This window comes from Oryx dammah, unplaced genomic scaffold (genome assembly GCF_014754425.2).
Source record: "Oryx dammah isolate SB20612 unplaced genomic scaffold, SCBI_Odam_1.1 HiC_scaffold_18, whole genome shotgun sequence".
Classification (NCBI taxonomy): domain Eukaryota; kingdom Metazoa; phylum Chordata; class Mammalia; order Artiodactyla; family Bovidae; genus Oryx; species Oryx dammah.
The window spans coordinates 48,726,213-48,745,548 of NW_024070202.1; the positions used below are offsets into that span (position 1 = coordinate 48,726,213).

Here is a 19,336-nt window from a genome sequence, read left to right on the forward strand (position 1 = left end):
AGTTTATAGTACCCAGCTAGACATTGCTGGCAACACAATAGGTGCTTTTGGGTCATGCTTGTTGGAGAAGGGCATGTGAGTCGATGTCAGCTTGCAGAGGACCAGAAGTCAGCAATAAACTGATGAGCTCTTAAACACAGTTTGTGGCTCTACTGTAGAAAGGAAGCTTCCAAGTGAGAATTTGATTTGAAGAAGCCCATTTGAGACAATTGGGCATTGAGGCCAATCTTCTAGGCACCCCTGGGCAGGTTTAGGGAAGTCACTTTACCAATCTAGGCTACTTTTTCAATAATAATTGATATTTCACTTGAGTACCTGTGAGCTTGCCTGTCTTATAGTCTATTCTTCCAGCATTGCATAGCACGTATTCTCTTCATTTTAGAGATGAGTAAACAGGCTACAGGATTACCTGTCCAAGGCTGTATTATTGCTAAGTGGCAGAGATGGGCTTTGAGCCCAGTTTTTACATTCTCCAGATTTGTTTATTTTACCCTCTTGGTCAGTCATCAGACATTTTGAGCGCCTAGAATATGCTGGAATTGGGGATTTTAAAATCAGTTAAAACATAAGCTTGCCTCTCTGCTTCCAGTCTAAAGAAAGAAGTGATGAATGAGTCCGTGTGTATGGTGTGTGATGTGCTGGTTGAGAGGCAGTGTAGTCTAGTAGCACCTTGGTTCTGGAGCTGACTGCCAGGATTCAGGTCCTGGCTTTGTGATAGATTTGCTGTGGAAATTGGGATAAGTTAATTTTTCAATTTTTCTGTGGGTCTTTGAAAAAAGAAAAAAAAAGCTGTAAAAGGGTTAAGTGAGTTAATTTTTGTGATTTGCTTAATATACACTACAATATTGTAGAGTTTTTCTTTAATAGACGGTGTTGGGAAAGGGGGCATTGTAAGCTTGAGGAATAGTATGTAGAAAAAGTGAGGTGTGAAATAAAAGCATATTTTAGGAACTACAGATTGTGAAGGCAGTAAATGTTCAATATAGCAAAAAAAACTTTTTAAAGATTGATTTTATGTAATATTGTAATGCTGTGGTCATGTCAAAATCTGAATTCTGTGATTGAATATTTCAAACTACAGATTTTATCCATAGTGGAAATGGATGGTTGGTTGTACCACTAGATGGTGGTATTTTCAAATTTCAGTAGTCAGTTAGCTTACCCTATTTTTAAATCTCTTGGTATTTCAAATTGTAATTAAATATTTTCCTTCAGTTAGGGATTTGATACCTGGGATGGGAAGATTGCCCTGAAGGGAGGGCATGGCAACCCACTCCAGTATTCTTGCCCGGAGGATGGTGGGCTACAGTCCATGGGATCCCTAAGAATCGAACATGACTGAAGCAGCTTAGCACGCAAGCACAGTGGAGAGTAAGAATTTTGTGTCAGGTTTGTTAACAGTGGTTAGGTTTGCTGTTTTACATATGAGGGGATTGAGGTAGCAAAAATTATTTCTCGGGCTTAATACTGATTGCTAAGCATTTACTGGATGATTTTGGAGTCATACGTCTTCAAGTACACTTATTTCATGTAATACCTTTTATTTCCTTAATATATTTTATTGAGGTGCAGTTGATTTATAATGTTTCAGGTACCCAGCAAAGTGATCGAGTTATACACTTATTTTTGAGATTATTTTCCATTATAGGTTATTACAAGATACTGACTAGTTCCCTGTGCTATACAGTAAACCTTTGTTGCTTGTTGTGATACCTTTTAAAACAGATGTTGTGATAATTGCTAAAAGTCATTTTTATTGTGTGCAGTGAATGGTGTGGACCCCACTCACGTAGCTCTCCGTATATGTCTAGAATCATCTGTAATCTCATATTGTTTTACCTGTAGGCAGATACTATTCCTGTAGCTCATATCAACCTGTTGATGTATTGCTAGAATTTATGTTTTCAGGGGGGGAGAGAGTTGGGTTTAGAGTAAAAGATTTTCTGTTAAGATTAAAAATGTAAGCAGTAAGTTAAAAAAATTTATACAGTTGGAACAAGAGAGCTCTTTTAATAGGTTATCTTTAGGCTATGGTCCTCATTATCTCTAATTTTCAGACAATGTTTTCAGTAAGTGATGATTATTCACCTTGAGGTTTGCCAACAATGGTACAGAGTATTATGATATTGCTGAGGCAACCTGGGGCTTTGGAGATGGACAAACAGGATTGAGAGCTAATAGCTGTGAGGCTGTGGGTGAATGATATTTTACCTTTTTTTTAGCCTGTTTCTTCATATAGAGAGGATAATAATCAACAAGCAAGATAATTGAGAAAGTAAGATAATATGGAGAACTTACTTTGATACCTGTATAAACTGAATATAGCAGACGAAATGTAGTCTTTCTGACAAGTGTGGGTGTTTAAGTTTTAGGCTGTGTTATGTGGATCGCCTTTAGGGGAGATGTATGCATGTATGACTGCTTGTACCTGAACAAATGATCGGGCTACTGTGCATTTTAAGTTCCTTCAGCTACATTTAACCAATTCTCCCTGTCCTTAGCCAACATCTTACCTTCTATAGCAGTTAGTCCTTAGGTCTGGTATGTATGCCTGCTACTGTTTAAATTTTTTTCGTTTCAGGTTTCTGTAGCTCAACAAAATAGGTTATCAGATTTGTCCAAAAATAAATCTAAAGTAGGAATAAGTGAGTTGTATGGGATCTTAAGGAGGTGTTTGCTATGAATAAAGTATGTGGATTATTATAAATTCCTTTGGGGTGGGGAGGGGTGAAGTACTTAAAAAAAAAACTTTTTGTATTCTCAAGATTAAAAAAACTAATTTTAGTAAATGCACACATAAGCTTTCATGTTATAACCAACTGTCAAAGGTGAAGTTGTTAAAGTAGTGTTGCTGGTATTTAAGGTAAAATACACAGAAGTTTCTAATCAGATCTTAAGGATACATTTTTTTAATCCTGTTTTTACAAATCAGATAATTGTACTGAATTAAACTTATTTATAGCTATGACTTCACGCCTATGGATTCTTCTGCCGTTTACGTGCTAAGTAGTATGGCTCGTCAGCGTCGTGCGTCTTTGTCTTGTGGAGGACCTGGAGGTCAAGACTTTGAAAGATCTGGATTCAGTAAAAACTGTGGCTCACCAGGATCATCACAGCTCTCTTCCAGTTCTTTGTACGCTAAAGCTGTCAAAACCCACAGCTCAGGGACTGTGAGTGCCACTTCTCCTAACAAGTGCAAAAGACCAATGAATGCCTTCATGCTTTTTGCCAAAAAATACAGAGTTGAATATACTCAGATGTATCCAGGGAAAGATAACAGGTAAAAATAGTGATGATTCTGACTGTGATAATTGAATAATACTGCTGTGGGGTTCACAGGAACTGGGATAATTAAATCAACTTATTCTTCAGTAGCTTTCATTATTGAATTCTGTTGTCCAGGTTGGCTTTAAAGTAAAAGTTAAGACAGATAATTAGGTTACCTAAGAGGTAAAGGTCTGCCATCTAAAATAATATTAAATGTCACTTGCCTGTTAGAGGATTTAGTTTTAACAGCTGTTCCACTTTTATAGGAGAAACTAGCACCTTCTTTTGTCAGACCTCAAGGAGGTACTTTACAATGGATGTGCAGGTGTTGGCAGTTTCTAATGACTGCCAGATTTGCCAAAAGACTAAACGCAGAGGCATCCTCAGTCGAGCTCAGGAATAAAAGTTAATGCTAGTCCTTCCTACCGTTTCCTCGTACCCTTACCTCATCTTGGAATCCTCTACTATTCACTTCCTCAAACCAAGTTCTCCACAAGTTATCTTTCCCATTCTTCCTTGTTCCCTTACCCATATTAATATTATGAGAAAAGTCAAATGATTATGCACATAGAATTCAGCTTTGAATCAGGTTTGAATGACTCATCTCTTTTTATATACATATATTTGAGATGTTACTGACATATTACATACTGAGTTTCAGGTGTATAGCATAATGCTTTGCTATTTGTATATAATAAAATGATAGCAACAATAAGTCTTTGAGAAGGAAATGGCAACCCATTCCAGTGCTTGTGCCTGGAAGATTCCACAGACTGAGGAGCCTGGTAGGCTACAGTCCATGGGGTCACAAAGAGTCGGACATGACTGAGTGACTTCACACTTCAACAATAAGTCTAATTAATATACATCACCATGATTAGGGATTTTTTTTCTTGTGATGAGATCTTTTAAGATCAGCTTTCTTAGCAGTTTTCAAATACACCACAGTATTTATTAGTCACTGTGCTCACCCTTCTGTACATTACAGCCGATGACTTATTTTATATCTGGAAGTTTGTACCTATTCACCAGCTTCACCCATTTTGCCCATCCCCAATATTTTTGTTTTTATTAAAAAGAAGCTTCTTTTACCAAATGTATCTGTGTTGGGGATTAATACATATGTGAATGCTTTGTAACCAAATAGTACATGTATCAACCATTATATGGTACCTTTAACCCAGAGACTATAAAAACTGGTTTTTATTTTAATCAAAGATGCAGTGATTAATTGCATCAGCTTATTATATTAAAAAATACATACATTTATAACATTTTAAATTTCAAGGAGTAGAGCATCTGTGGTAACTGTTTTTCTAAAGCTTAGAGGCCAGTTTTCTAGTCTCCATATCAGCCATTGTGAAATCTTTTGTATGTACTACACACAGTCATTGCAGACTTCCTTTTTCATGTTGAGTGTCATGAAATTGAGAGTTAACTAAGGGTTAAGCTCTTCACAGAAGGAAAAACAGTTATGTCTGGTTGTTCTGGATGTGACTATTTTAGTAGGTTTGGGAGCAGATTAGTAAATGAAAGTGAAAGTATTAGTCACTCAGTTGTGTCCCACTCTTCGAGACCCCGTTTACGAGACTCCTCTGTCCGTGAGATTCTCCGGGCAAGAATACTGGAGTGGGTTGCCATTCCCTTCTCCAGGGGTTCTTCCCCACCCAGAGACTAGACCTGGGTCTCCTGCATTGCAGGCAGATCCTTTACCATTTGAGCTACCAGGGAAGCCCTTCGATTAGTAAATAGGAAACAGCTTTCAGATTTCAATCCTGATGTCTTACCAGTCTGAATTGTCCTCCTTGAATTTATCCATTTTAAAGTACAGATGATGCCTAAGGTTTATTTGGTGGTGTCTTTAGGAGATAAGCAGTAAGTACATAGTTAATGCCATTCTATTTTCTTTATGGGTGCATGAAAGAAAAAAGACTACTTGATGGGTTATGGGCACAAAGAAAAAGAAGAGCTTTTAACAGAAAGTGAATACTTCATGCTGCTGATACTCTGCCTTAATATCTCAAACATTTTTGAAAAACTGATGTACCCAATGATAATTTAAACTGTTTCTCTGAATACTTTATTTTTTCCCTTCAAATCAAAGCTGTGTAAAATACCCAATTTTTAGCCATTTTAGATATTCTCTGACAATTTGAAATATTGGTCCTACTCCAGGATGCTTTAATTGCCAAGATTATGATGAATGGACCATATGACTTAGGATTTTACTGGAAATGACTACTATAGTCTTGACCTTTCCTATTCTCTGTGTTGGACAAGATTTTTGTTTTTCAACTTTATATTTCTTCCTGAAGTAGGAGCACTTGACATGAGTTTTTGAAAAATTCTTGCCTTCAGCATGTGTAAATGTTTCTTTTATAGAGCCATAAGTGTGATCCTTGGTGACAGGTGGAAGAAAATGAAGAATGAGGAGAGGAGGATGTATACATTAGAAGCAAAGGCTTTGGCTGAAGAACAAAAACGTTTAAATCCCGACTGTTGGAAAAGGAAAAGAACCAATTCAGTACGTTTCAAAAAGTAGTTCCTTCAAGTGATCTTGACTTAACTCCGAAACTGTACTGTCACATTAGAGCATTTGTTAGAGCCTTTAAAAGGGTGTTGAAGCTGTTTCTCGGCCTTTTTATCTTTCAAAGCCTAATAATGTTTGTCCATCATCATGTAAGGTAGGCTGCCTTTCATCATTAGTGCCATTTACTCTAGCATGGAAAGTAGAAATGTTTGGTGGAGATGCTGAAGTGGAAAGATTTGGAATGTATTTCTAGTTGGGTTGAAAGATAAGGATTATTAACTCATTAATATCACACAGCAGAAAAATTTTCTAATTTGGGGTGGTATGTCTCAACAGCTTTTCTTAGTTGGTGATGGGTAAGGATGGTGGAGGTAGAGATAAGTTAATCAACTTTCATGGGGACTTCTGACATTTGCCCAGAATTTCTAGGTTAAAAAATGTCAGGATGGAGAAGAAATAGAAAATTGGGAAGGCTGGTAAACAAGTTCGCACCATAATAATGCTGTATTGGACAGACTTGATTCTTAGAACGTCTCCATTACTAGACTGGCATTTTTTTAAGTTGTGTTTTTGATTAATTACAAGAATGCTTCACATGATAGAATGAGCTTAATTTGAAATTTCACTAAAAGGGATGACAGTATTTTGCAGCAGGAGTGCTGGCTAAGGATGTTCTAATTCATCCCGTGTATTTGTCTGTTTCTGTTATAGTAACACGTCGTTCACATCCACTTAAGAATTTCTTTATAAAAAGTAGTCAGATTCCAATATAAGAACACGATTGGACTGGGTTTTTAAGTTCCTACCTTAGGGTTCCGTGTGGTAGAGCTTTGCCTGGACCCCCTTTCATTTCTGCTCACCCTAGTCCATCTCTCTCATCTCATTTTCATAAACTTTCTGGTTGCTTGGACCACTGGGTATTAGCCAACTTTAAAAAATCTACCACTTTTGAGAAAGCAATCTTTTTTAATAGTATTGTTATTAATATATTATCCATCTTAGCTTTCATTTGTAAAATTATGTATTGATTTGTAAGCATTCACTGAGTTTTAATTTTATCTCCACAGGGCTCACAGCAACATTAAACAGGATGCTTGACTGTTGATGGAAAGATTTAAGATGAAGGTCTCACCATTTGTCCTGAATCTGTGTGACCATAAGATACTGATAGCATTGAGTCTTGAAATGATTTAATAATGAGTGAGGATTTGCTTTCTCCATTAGAGCATTAAGTAAGCTAAAACTATCAACATTGTAAACCAAATTGCCTTATTTTTCTTCCAAACTTCATATATGTCTATCAGGTAATATAGGCTTGAAAATTGATATCCTGTGGTGCTAAAGTACAGTAGAAAAGAGAGGAGAAGTGTATACATGTTTTATTTTAAATTGTACAAAAGGGGAATTTAAAAATATGTAACTGCTGTTTATACATTGGCTCCTTACTGCTTATTAATCTGTATTGTACACATAATGGGGTGAAGCAGAAGCCGGGAGCTGGCCTTCCTTGAGCAACCACCACATGGCTCAGGATCTGTGCCAAACACGGGGGCTCCTAGTCTGGCCAGTGCCAAGAGGTTGCCAGGACACAGGGCCGGTGGATGGTGCCAGTGCCAGCCTATGAGCCACCTGCCACGGCTCCCAAGCTGAGTTGGACACACTGGGCGGCGCCCACCCTCGACTTCAGTGGAGACCCAGCCCAGGCCAAGGTAAAGTTAGTTAATAGCATTGGGATATAGTCACTGTAATGGTGCTGTTAACAGTTGACACCATTGTATTTTTAACTTTGTGTCCTATATCTCCTCAGCCACGTATCTTAATACCGTTTTTGTCATCGTGTCTATGGTGGGGGCGGACTTTGCACTCAAGCAGTGCAACACTTGCACTTTACTTTCCTCCAGCTGTCTACAACGAGAGCAAACACAACGGCAGTAGAGCTGCTTCTGCTCTGAGCTACAATCATGGCTTTTCATGTTACTCACCAAGTGGTGTTTCTGGTTAGGAATCACAGCTATAAAATTGATTTCAGTTCATTACACTTCTTCATGATGTTGCCCCTAAATTTTGCACACTATATTCTTGTATATTATTTCAAATAAAATGAAAAAAATTGTTTATCTCTTGACTTCTGATTTATCCTGACTGAACTTTATGAATGAGTCATCCAAATAATAGGTTCAGGAAATAGAAAATATTTTTACAAGTGGCTTATGGGATTGTAAACTGTAAAATGTTAATGACAAGGCAAGGGCAATAGAAAGAAGGACCCAGATTACTATTTATAAGACTCCTTTCAGAGTAAAAGCTAATTAACTTGGCATCTCTGTTATAAAGTGGAACAGCCCCCAAAGTCTGCTGTTAATAAAGTGACACACAAAGTATGAAGACAGCCTTGCTCTATTATTAAAGATACAGTAAGATGCAGTTAAACAACACTGAGCTTCGGATATGCTTCGGGATATGCCAGTGGTTGCCAAACTGTTGCACACTGGAAACATTTTATTTTAAAAAAAATGGTAATGCCTGCTTCCTACCCCCATACATAGTAATATGGAGTACAAATTGGGCATCAGGGTTATTTAAAGCTACCAGTGATTCTAACATGCAGCCAAATAATGGAAGCTACTGGGTTAACTCCTTACCCAGCAAGAAAGGACGCCGGCTGGGGAGAAGCAGCGTGTTTACTATAGAACTTGACCCCGTCCCTTAAGCTGTGGGGACTCAGTGATGGGAAAGAAGTTTTAGCCTCATAGAAAACCCCGATGGGGGAGAAGAGTTTGGTATCTTTTTGGAAAAATAAGCTCTGCAGAGTTTCAAGGTGGTGATAAATCTATTTTGACATTTTATGCTACTTAAGGTAGAAGAGCTTAAGAGGTAAACAGAAGAGGTCAACAGGGAAATACAGAAAAGTCATTTAGATTCATGAAACAGTAGATGGTAGCTGTCTTTTAGAGTAGGAAAAATGGAGATTAAGAAATACTTCACATTCTTACTGAAGAGCAGACATAGCTTTCTGAAGCAGTTGAACCATTATGGGATAAACCGGTGCAAATTCTTTGCCTTCTCTGCTTCTTACTGATTGAACATAAGCTTCCAGAGCACCCCTGAAAACCAAAGGGAAACAGTGTCAGAAGGCATACAGATGAACAGCAGCCTGGAGGGTGCCAGCGCTTAAAACCAGCTTGTTTCTGCTTTGCTCAGTCAACGGATGGCCCTCAAAACATTTGTCAGTAGGGTTCCTGTGGCCAAGGTGCAGAGCTGTGCAGTTTTCAACCCGCATTGCACGTAGTGGTCTCATCACAATCGAGGCGCTCTGGCAGCTAAGATTGTTTCCCTTTCCTATTGCAGAGACTTCTGCAGAGCCAAGTGCAGGCTGTGTCTGCACAGAGCTCACAAGGGGGCGCCCCGCTCTGCAGAGTGGACTGCCCTGGAGGGGCGGGGCCCTCACTGCACACTCATGCTGCAGGGGCTTTATACTCCTGTTACTTGAATGTGAATCCACAAGTAGGGTAAACTTCGTAGGCTCCAGTTGTTGGCAGATTGTGATAAGAAGACAGCCTGAATTTAGCGATAGGTATGATCAATGTTCTCAATTAGATCGGGGGTCTCCAAACTACAGCACAGATCAAGTCCAGCCCTATGCTTGTTCATTTATGCATACTTTTAATTATTGGTCTATCTATGTTCCAAGTAAAACAATCAAGTTTTTGTTATAATCATGAAATCACACGCTCCGGAGCATTTCCACAGCTATCATAGCTCACATACTGTTTCAAGTCTCATACGCAATTCTTACCTGTATTATTTGCTCCCAAACACTGAAAAACATAGTCCTCTGTCAGGTTTGGTCATTATTTTCATTCAACTACACGGACTATATTTGATGAGAGTGTGGCCAGTTCAGTGCTCAGACCATAGCACCCCTCAACCTTGCTTCCCACTGGCAGGGTTTTATATGGAGCTGAATTAACCTCTTAGTTCCCTGTCCTGACCTCTCTCCTCATCTCTGCCTTCTGGACATCTTTATGTGATTCCTTCCAGGATTCCCTCAGACTCACCTGTCAGAAACCTAGGGCCTCCCAAACCCACAAGATGTACACCACCAAGAGGGAACCCCAGTGTAACCTATGGACTCCAGATGACAGTGTGTCAGTGTAGACATGAAGGCCACTCTGGAGGAGGGGTACTGGTAGTGGAGGAGGCTGTGCATGTAGGGTAGGGGGCATATGGAAAAACTCTCTCTACCTTCTCAAATTGGCTGTGAACCTGAACCTGCTCTAAAAAAATAACCATAAAAAGAAAAAGACAAACCTCTGGTAAAAAAACCTACATGAAGAGTAGTATTTGCCCCCTTACTATTTCAGTAAAGTGACCATCATCTCCCCAGTCTATGTCTAAAACTGTAAGTCCTGCACATAACCAGTTTTCAGGTCCTGTTAATTCACCCTACATATTGCCCCTTACCTGCCTCCTGAGAAACCTGTATGCAGGTCAAGAAGCAACAGAACTGGACACGGAACAAAGGACTGGTTCAAAATTGGGAAAGGAGTACGTCAAAAGCTGTATAGTCACCCTGCTTATTTAACTTATAGCCAGAGTACATTATGCAAAATGCTAGGCTACATGAATCAAGCTGGAAGCAAGATTGCCGTGAAAAATATCAACAATCTCAGACATGCAGATGATACCACTCTAATGGCAGAAAACAAAGAGGAACTAAAGAGCTTCTTGATGAAAGAGGAGAGTGAAAAAGATGGATTAAAACTCAACATTCAACAAATTAAAATCATAGCATCCAGTCCCATCACTTCATGGCAAATAGATGGGGAAAAAGTGGAAACTGGCAGATTTTATTTTCTTGGTCTCCAAAATCACTGTGAATGATGACAGCAGCCACAAAATTTAAGACGCTTGCTCCTTGGAAGGGAATCTATGACAAACCTAGATGTATTAAAAAGCACAGCCATCACTTGCCCAAAAAAGGTCTGTATAGTCAAAGCTATGGCTTTTCCAGTAGTCATGTAAAGATGTGAGAGCTGGACCATAAAGCTGAGCACCCAAGAACTGATGCTTTCAAATTGTGCTGGAGATCAAACCAGTCAATCCTAAAGGAAATCAACCCTCAATATTCATTGGAAAGACTGATGCTGAAGCTCCAATACTTTGGCCACCAGATGCGAAGAGCCCACTCATTGGAAAAGACCCTGATGCTAGGAAAGACTGAAGGCAGGAGGAGACGGGGCGACAGAGGATGAGATGACTGGATGGCATCACTGACCCAATGGACAGGAGTTTGAGCGAACTCAGGGAGATGGTGAAGGGCAGAGAAGCCTGGTGTGCCACAGTCGATGGGGGGACAAGAGTAGGGCGTGACCTAATAACTGAACGACATACTAGCACATGTGGTCCCTCCTCCTACCTCTGCTTCAGTCCGAATCCTGCCATTTTGTGCCCTAATACTGGCGCAGCCTTGTGGGTGGTGGTCACCCCAGTGCCATCAGCCTTGCGCTAGAGGACCTGCCACACCATAGCCAGCGTGGCTGCCTGTGGTCCACCTCCTGCCGTGCCCTCCCACCCCCGGGACAGTGTCTACGTTCACAACTCCACTGCACGTCAGCTTCACTGCCAACCTTTCCCAACTGTGTCACTGCTGGGTTCCAGCCTCTGCTGTACCTAAAAAGACCCTCAAATCATTTATTTCTGCTGTCTGTGTTACTGACACAGGCAGAGCCCAACCCCTATGCACACCCACTGAGAGACTGGGGTGCCTGTGCAAATACTCTAAAATAAAGTCGAGCTCCAAAAAAAGGCCTGTTTCCCTTTGTCCACACCATCTCATTGTTAGTGAGAGCCAGTCTTTAAGTTAGTGAAAGCCTTCCTCGGGACCAGCTGTCCTTATCTTTGGAATGCCAACACGAAACCCCCCACCCAACCCCACTTCTTGCAGAGCTTTTACTTAGGACCAGCTGAAGTGCCTTGTTTTTGATAAAGTCTTTCCTGACTCCAGTGTTCTTGCCTGGAGAATCCCAGGGACGGGGGAGCCTGGTGGGCTGCTGTCTATGGGATCACACAGAGTCGGACACAGCTGAAGTGACTTAGCAGTTCCTGACTCCAAGCAGCACAAAACAAACCGCCCTGGAGTCACAAGAAGTGGAAAAGTCTAGGACTTCTGCGCCAATAGCACAGCTTAGCAGAACCCCAGCATTTGGGGATGGATCTCTGAAAGCCAGCTTCATACTTCGCCACTCACAATAAAGTAATCAACCCAGAAACCAGCAGGGCAGGAGGTGGGGGTGGGGGGTGTGGAAGCCTGGCAGGCACAGCTGGGGACTTCCCTGGTGGCCCAGTGGTTAAGAATCTATCTGCCAACGCAGATGTGGGTTCCATCTCTGATTCGGGAGGATCCCACACGCTGCAGGGCAACCAAGTCTGTGTGCCACAGCTACTGAGTTTGCACTCTACAGCCCGCGAGCCAAGACGAGAAGCCGTAGCATCGAGAAGCCCAGGCACTGCAGCTAGAGGGCAGCCCCTGCTCACCGCAACCAGAGAAAGCCCATGCACAGCAATAAAGACCCAGCCCCCACATACATAAATATTTTTTAAAAAGCACAGCTGGTACATTAGGCTCTGCCTCCCGACCAAGCTCTGTGATCTAGACTGTGTCTTGACCTGTCCATCGGCAAAGTGGGAAGAATACCCACAAGATTTAGTTAGAATTAAAGGCTTGTCCTGTGAAGCACCTGGCTCCCCTAGGCACACCTCTGCACCTATGAAGCCCTCCAACACAGTTTTCCCACTGCACCTCTGCACTGGGAGCTCAGAGTCTTAGCCCCTGGACCACCAGGAAGGTCCCCTCACTGCACTCCTGATGGCCTGGGATTCTCTATGCAAAGGGCAGGTCTTTACCCTTCTGCCCGCACGATCACACTGCAGCGTGAGATCTCTGTGCTGGGTAGTTTCACTCTTAACGATTAACAACTGTTTCATGCATGAATGTAGCCCCGGGACTAGTGCTTGACAAATGCATAGTGAATGAATTTAAAAAATGAATTAGATACAGGAAGATAGGACTATGATGAAAAGGACAAAAGAGCTGAAAAAAGTAAATATAAGAGAAGCATGAGTGTAGGGGATCCGCAAAGCCCATGCACGCAAAATGGAATCTAATGAAGGCCCTTAGAGAGCAATGTTCTGCTAGATGCCTTATTCACGGCAGAGCTGAGGCTTAAACGAAGCTGTTTCTCTGTGAGGAGAACATGCTTCTTTTAGTGATACTATTCAAGTTGCCATGGCATCCCAGGCACTCGGCCCACTCCCACCATGCAGGCCCTGCAGACTCACACACAGTAGAGAAACCCCCAAGGGCCCACTGTCTGAGACGATCGATGGTGTGGATGCATCAGTCTAAGAAATCAGAGCACTGGAATTCACAGACTGTCATCATTCTGCAGTGAATGGGTTAGAGGGTTAGAGTCATTTTATCTACTATTTGGACAAAAATCCATGTAGCAGTTTTGTCTGCTTTCAAAACGGTGAGACATTACATAAAACCACACAGTATGTGGAAGAACAGAAATCAGTGTGGTTAGTGCTTTTGGTTTTGTTCATCAAAAACACGATGAGAACTATGGAGAGAAAAAGGATTAAAGCTGCCCTCCCACGTAAAATCAGAGCAAGATTTTCAAGCAATTATTATATTACTTCATTTGCCTGAGCAAAAAACATCAGCTTTCTTGGAAACTCGGCCAAACATTATGTAAGACTTTCAACTCTGGTTTGTATCCAAAATAGGAAGATTATTAAACTTATCCTTATTGAAAAAAAAAACACATGAACTCTGCAAACATTTAGTAGAGGAAGGGATTGTGTTGACAACACTGCACTGTGATATACGTGGAGATTTTTATAGAAACCAAACTGATTTTTGTCAGCTATGAAATATCAGTGCTTAATACTAAAACACATAAATGACTTAAAAAACTACCTGTGCCTTCACAGGCTCTCCCCTGGCTCCATCCACCCCAGGATCTCATCTCAGGCACCCAGTTCCCAGAATGGGTAGGGATCTCGTGCCACTGGAACATCAGCTCCTATGAGACCAAACTTCACCCTCCATCCATAGCGGTTGTATGGTCCTACAGAAGTGGAGGAGTGGGTCCTGGATGCCTGCAGGAGGGTGGGGGCGTGGTCCAAGGATGGCACAAAGAACTGACAATTGTACAGATGCAAAGTACCAATCAGCAAATAAAGTCTGTAGGCAGTTGTGACACCATAACGGTGCTCCCCTACTGAGAGTCAGGAGGAGCAAAGGCAAGGAGGCCACAAAAGAGCCACTGCCCCACTGCCAGTATCAAGAACTGGTGGGTTTGTGGCCAATCCTACCTCTTCTGCAGAGCTTGAGGAATCTGCATCAAAACCTCAGCCTTCATCTTTGTGGAGAACACAGGCAACACTTGCAGGCTCTCCCGCTGCTGCCCTCCCGCCGCGGGCACACACTCCTGCCTGCTGGGGGCTGGGGAGGTGCCTTCTTCCCCACTGTCCCCACTTACCCCACATGGCCCCAGGAGTCACTGGCTTATTAAGTTGACTAGGATTCATTCAAGCTCTAGAGAAAATATCCGGCATCAAAAGGAAGCAGAAGGAAGGCAGAAGAGAGGTCATTACTTGCCATTAGTTCCGCAGTAGTTGCTGTACCCTCGATCTGCCCTACTTATGACAACCACTTATGACAACACACCATGCCGGGAGCAGCAGATGAGTCTACAGCAAGGTTTGCCCCAAAGCTAAAAGAAATTTACTGACATTTAAAGGACAGTTCTCACCCTGGGTTTATCTACAGGGGCAAGAAATTCATCCAGTGGTGCTTCAGTATGCAGGGATGAAACCAGTTTTGCAATGACAGCAAGGAAGAGTGTACTCTAGGACAAAGCGCCCCTCCCTGCCACCGGCCTGAGCTGGAGGAGAAGCAGTGTCTTGAAATCCCTCAAGGAGGGCTTCACTTCCTGCTCAGGGTGGAAGGCTCTAATTGCAGCCATGTGTGCAGTGATAGGCAGGCCTTCTTCAGAAAGCATGACAGTATTTCTGAGCGTAATTTTTGGTTGCTAAATATAGGCTTAGCAACAGCACTGCTGATGATATCACTCAGGAGACATTTTTAAAAAGAAGCAAAAGAAAACAGAGCTGCGATGTGCCCACAGCAGGACAACTGTTGTAGATGAAGTCCATCCAACTCTTTTAAGAAGACAAAAATGCACCCTGTTTGATTCACTGAGTCCTGAGTCCTCTTCTATCGCCCGCTGTGCTGCAGCTGGGCGAGTCTATGGGCCTCAAGGGAAACTCACAGACATCACAACCCCCACGGCAGCCCCAAGCAGAGTCCCTCATTCGCACCTGAAGTCTTTTCTGAAACCAGTTTAACCAGACACTGTGCTGATGGTGACAGATCACCGCACGTCCTGCCCGGTTTCTGGATCAGATGCTCTTGGCTGAGAGGGTAACAGTAAGGAAGAAGAGCAGGTGCGGGCCAAGCTCCACTGTACCCACACAGGCGCTGGCGGGGCCAGGGGCTCCCTGGGCTCCAGTCACCATGCTTGAGCTCAGTTCCCCTCCCAGGACCTGGTGGGCTGACGTTTCCTCCCGTGACTTCCCACAGCTTCCTTCCTCCGTGGGGTCTCTCACCTGGCCAACTCGGTTTTACTCCTGGCTATGCTGTAAATACTATGGTTTTTCCAGTAGTTATGTATGGATGTGAGAGTTGGACTGTGAAGAAAGCTGAGTGCCGAAGAATTGATGCTTTTGAACTGTGGTGTTGGAGAAGACTCTTGAGAGTCCCTTGGACTGCAAGGAGATCCAACCAGTCCATCCTAAAGGAGATTAGCCCTGGGTGTTCATTGGAAGGACTGATGCTGAGGCTGAAACTCCAGTACTTTGGCCACCTCATGCAAAGAGCTGATTCATTGGAAAAGACCCTGTTGCTGGGAGGGATTGGGGGCAGGAGGAGAAGGGGACGACAGAGGATGAGATGGCTGGATGGCATCACTGACTCAATAGACATGGGTTTGGGTAGACTCCGGGAGTTGGTGATGGACAGGGAGGCCTGGCGTGCTGCGATTCATGGGGTCACAAAGAGTTGGACACGACTGAGTGAGTGAACTGAACTGATGCTGTAAAGAGCTGCCCAGCCACTTTAAGGAATCCTGACACCAGGACTCAACCCCAGAGATTCTGAGGGAGTTGAGGGTGTGGTCTCAACACCAGGATTTTTCAAAGCTTTGTAAATGACTCTCGGGTGCCAGCACAGTTGAGAATCGCTTCACACATGAGCCCCACACTGCCCTTGGACAACCCAACTCACCCCGAGTTCAGGCCTAGGCAAACATGTTCGGTGCTGTTGCCCAGACCAGCAGCATTAGGAGCCCTCTGAAGAGCTGAGGATGGTTCCCAGAGTGATTTAAGAGGTACAGCTGATGGGCTTTGGAGAATGAGGGTGACCAAGGAGGTGGATGATGGCTTAAAGGTTTTCTAGCTTGGCTGAATACAGGTGACAGTGATACCCCAGCCAAGATGGTGAGTCTAGGAGAATGAGCAGGTTTGAGAGGAAAAATGATTTATTTTTGACATTTTGGGGTTGAGATTTCTGTGGGATTTTGAGTGGTGACATGTAACAGCAACTCTGCTGGCCTGAAACCCCAAGCAACCAAGGTGCACCGCAGTCCCGGGGCCCCAGGACAGAAGAGCCGCTAGAGTCACCGGCCTGAGGGAGCTCACTGGGGAACGGAAATACAGGCTGAACGTGAAGGAAGAGGAGCTAGGGACACACCGTGGGAAGCGATGGCATTCAAGGAGTGGGCAGGAGAAGACAATTCCGAAAACGAGACTGAGGGAAAAGCAGTCACAGAGGTCAGAGCAGGAACAAACGACCAAGGGGTCAGGAAAGAGCCGAGAAGGCGGGGCCTGTCTTGGCTTGCTTTGTGTCCTAAGGGCCTTGCACATAGTGGGCATTAATAAAAATGTGTGGAGTTGGTCAGGGGATGAGTTTGAAGAAGGAAGTGGTGGTCACTTTCAGCTAAAGCTGCAGAGTGATACTGAGAGAACAGAAACACTGGGATTTGGTGGCTAAGAGGTCTCGGCAGGTCTTGGTGAGAGAAATTTCAAAGGAGCGGTGCTGATGCAGGAGAGATGCTTAGTAAGTTACATGTGATGGTGGAAGCGTCCCTCCCTGCTTCATGCACCCGTGGTGGGGGTGTGCGGGGTGTGTGTATGTGTGCATGTATGTGTGTGTGCAGTGTGTGCACGCGCATGCAGGGGTGTGTAGGTGTGTGTGTGTGTGCAGGGGCGAGCGGTGTCTGTGCCTATGTGACAGTGGAAACACCCCTCCCTGAGCACGGCAGGTGTACGTGTGGGGTGTGTGCATGCGGGGGTGCGTGGGGTGTGTGAGTACACGTAGAGGGTGGAAACATCCTTCCCTGAGCATGGTAGGTGTGCGCAGGGTGCATGTGTGTGTGTGCGGGGGTACGCGGGGTGTGTGTGTCTGCATGTGCGTGCACACGTGCATAAATACATCTGAGAGGCACCAGGCTGCTGTGTGTCTACTAACAACTATACCACATTTACCCACATCTGTACTCCACCACTTCAGTAACTGCCCCACATGGAAATGAAGCAGAAAATGTGGAGCCAAGGCCAGGAGTCGTGTCATAGCTGAGGATGGTTTTCAAAGAGCAAGGTTCTTAGGCTGCATCAGGCACAGGACAGCACTAGCGGATGCAAGGGTCATGGAGAGCAAAGCCTGCGCGGCCACCAGCTCTCCTGGCGGCGCTCGGCAGGTGAGGACCCGGGGCGCACCATGTGGACGCCTGCCTGGGCCCCACTCCTCCCCAGTGCCCCCCCGGCTTCAAGAACACGCAGGTGCACCTGCACACGTCGCTTTACCTGACGAGGAGGAGCCTGTCCTTTTCAGAAGGGTGATCATCCAGCCACTGGGAGAAGCGTGCGTGGGACCACTCTGCCCTCTGCGGATGGAAACACAGTCAGAGAGAGTGGCTACACCCTGTCCTGTCCTGTGGGGCGTTCGTGGGTTCAGAGAGGATCTCTGGGACTCCTGGGGTGAGAGGACCCCAGACACCGGCCCCAAGGGCGGGCAGCACAGCCCTTGGTGCACCCTCCCAGCACCAGGGGGCCTTTCGGGTTTGTCAGTTGAAGGTGGGTCAGCAAAGGAAATGGGGCCTCTGTGAAAAAACCTTTATGAACATAAATTACTCGCGTCACTGTTATTTAAAGGGCTAATTCTAGATGCGGCAGGTGATCTATACATTGATAAGAAAGTAGGACCTGGGTAGTGGGAACCTTCCCTCCTGAATCATTTGCTGCTAAGACACAAATTCATGATTTCTCTTGGCAGGAGAAGGCCAGAACCTTCAGTGAGTTAGGGGTGGGGTCAGGGGAGTCCCCCACATTCACTGAGCTCAGAAGGAAGACAAGTAAGAGGATTCTGGCTTCACCTCCTTACCTGGAAGGGGGATTTCAGCTCGGGGGGTGCTCTTGTGAACAAAAACTGAATAATGATGCTGAATGGAATTATGTCCCCCAGTGCAGGGCTGCCGGCCACGTGCTCGCTTGTCTGGAAGAGCAGTGGTCTAAATGAAGGAAACGCAGAAGTCACTTAATGCTGTTCAATATGGAAAGAGGTGACTTGGTAGAAGAACCCTGATAGCATATTAACATTACTGTAATGCATAATACGTAACAGAATGAATAATAGCAGTCTTCCCTCTTAACCATTTCTTAGCCTAACACACACACACAGACACATACATGTAGCCTGACCACCCCCCTTTAGTTCCTTCCTTGGCCCCGAGCTCACTGCCTTTGGGTCTGACTTTACTTAAAGGTGATTCAGCAAAACCCCCCTTAGAGCTCATCAGATAACAGGCTAAAATGAAAGCACACAGTTAAAGCCTTCAAGTAATTCTAACTAAAAGGTTCTAACGGTGGCCAACACTTTCAACTTCTATTTTATATATAATCCTCCCATGGGCTATATGCTAATGTGGATAAATTCGACCATTTTCTATACAGCTTTCAAAGGGAAATTATATCCTTATATATATATGAAATTATTACCTCACTGGACATCCCTTTCTTCTAAAACACTGTGTCTAGGTGTTACCATCCAAGACAGGCTTGTCTCATTTTACTGTGCTTCTCAGATTTGGTGGGTTTTTTTTGTTTGCTTTTTATTTTTCACAAACTGAAGGTTTGTGCAACCCTGCTCTGTGGTGTCAGATGATGGTTAGCATCTTTTTTAGCAATATTTTTAATTAAGATATATATAATTTTTTTAGACATAATGTTACTACATCCTTAATTAACTAGAGGATAGTTTAAACATAGCTTTAATAAGCATTGGGAAACCAAACAATCCATGCGACTGGCTTTACTCTGAGAGTTGCTGTGAGGCAGTGGACTAGAACCGAACCTGTAGTATCTCCAGTGTACGCCTGCTTGCATTTTACAGGAACCTGCAGGCAAATCTACCCT

At 43.7% G+C, this 19,336-nt stretch overlaps 2 protein-coding genes across 3 annotated transcripts in view; one reads left to right on the forward strand and one right to left on the reverse strand.

The window, feature by feature from the left end:
- Positions 1-7,919, forward strand: part of HBP1 (HMG-box transcription factor 1) — a 31,795-nt gene extending 23,876 nt beyond the window's left edge. Inside the window, exons 9-11 of the mRNA XM_040260821.1 lie at positions 2,963-3,280; positions 5,650-5,791; positions 6,865-7,919. Coding sequence (XP_040116755.1) covers positions 2,963-3,280; positions 5,650-5,791; positions 6,865-6,882 — 478 coding nt within the window. The 3' untranslated portion in view covers positions 6,883-7,919. The remainder of the gene's footprint in view (positions 1-2,962; positions 3,281-5,649; positions 5,792-6,864) is intronic.
- Positions 7,920-8,179: 260 nt separating this feature from the next.
- The window catches only part of COG5 (component of oligomeric golgi complex 5), a 295,076-nt gene continuing 283,919 nt past the window's right edge, over positions 8,180-19,336 (reverse strand). The window contains exons 20-22 of one of the 2 annotated variants that reach the window (XM_040260820.1): positions 18,306-18,432; positions 17,729-17,808; positions 8,180-8,901 (exon numbers count right to left, since the gene is read on the reverse strand). In XM_040260820.1, the coding sequence (XP_040116754.1) occupies positions 8,787-8,901; positions 17,729-17,808; positions 18,306-18,432 (322 nt within the window). In that variant the 3' untranslated portion in view covers positions 8,180-8,786. Of the gene's footprint in view, positions 8,902-15,943; positions 16,674-17,728; positions 17,809-18,305; positions 18,433-19,336 lie in introns of those variants that run through there. The other variant, XM_040260819.1, reaches the window with a different exon arrangement.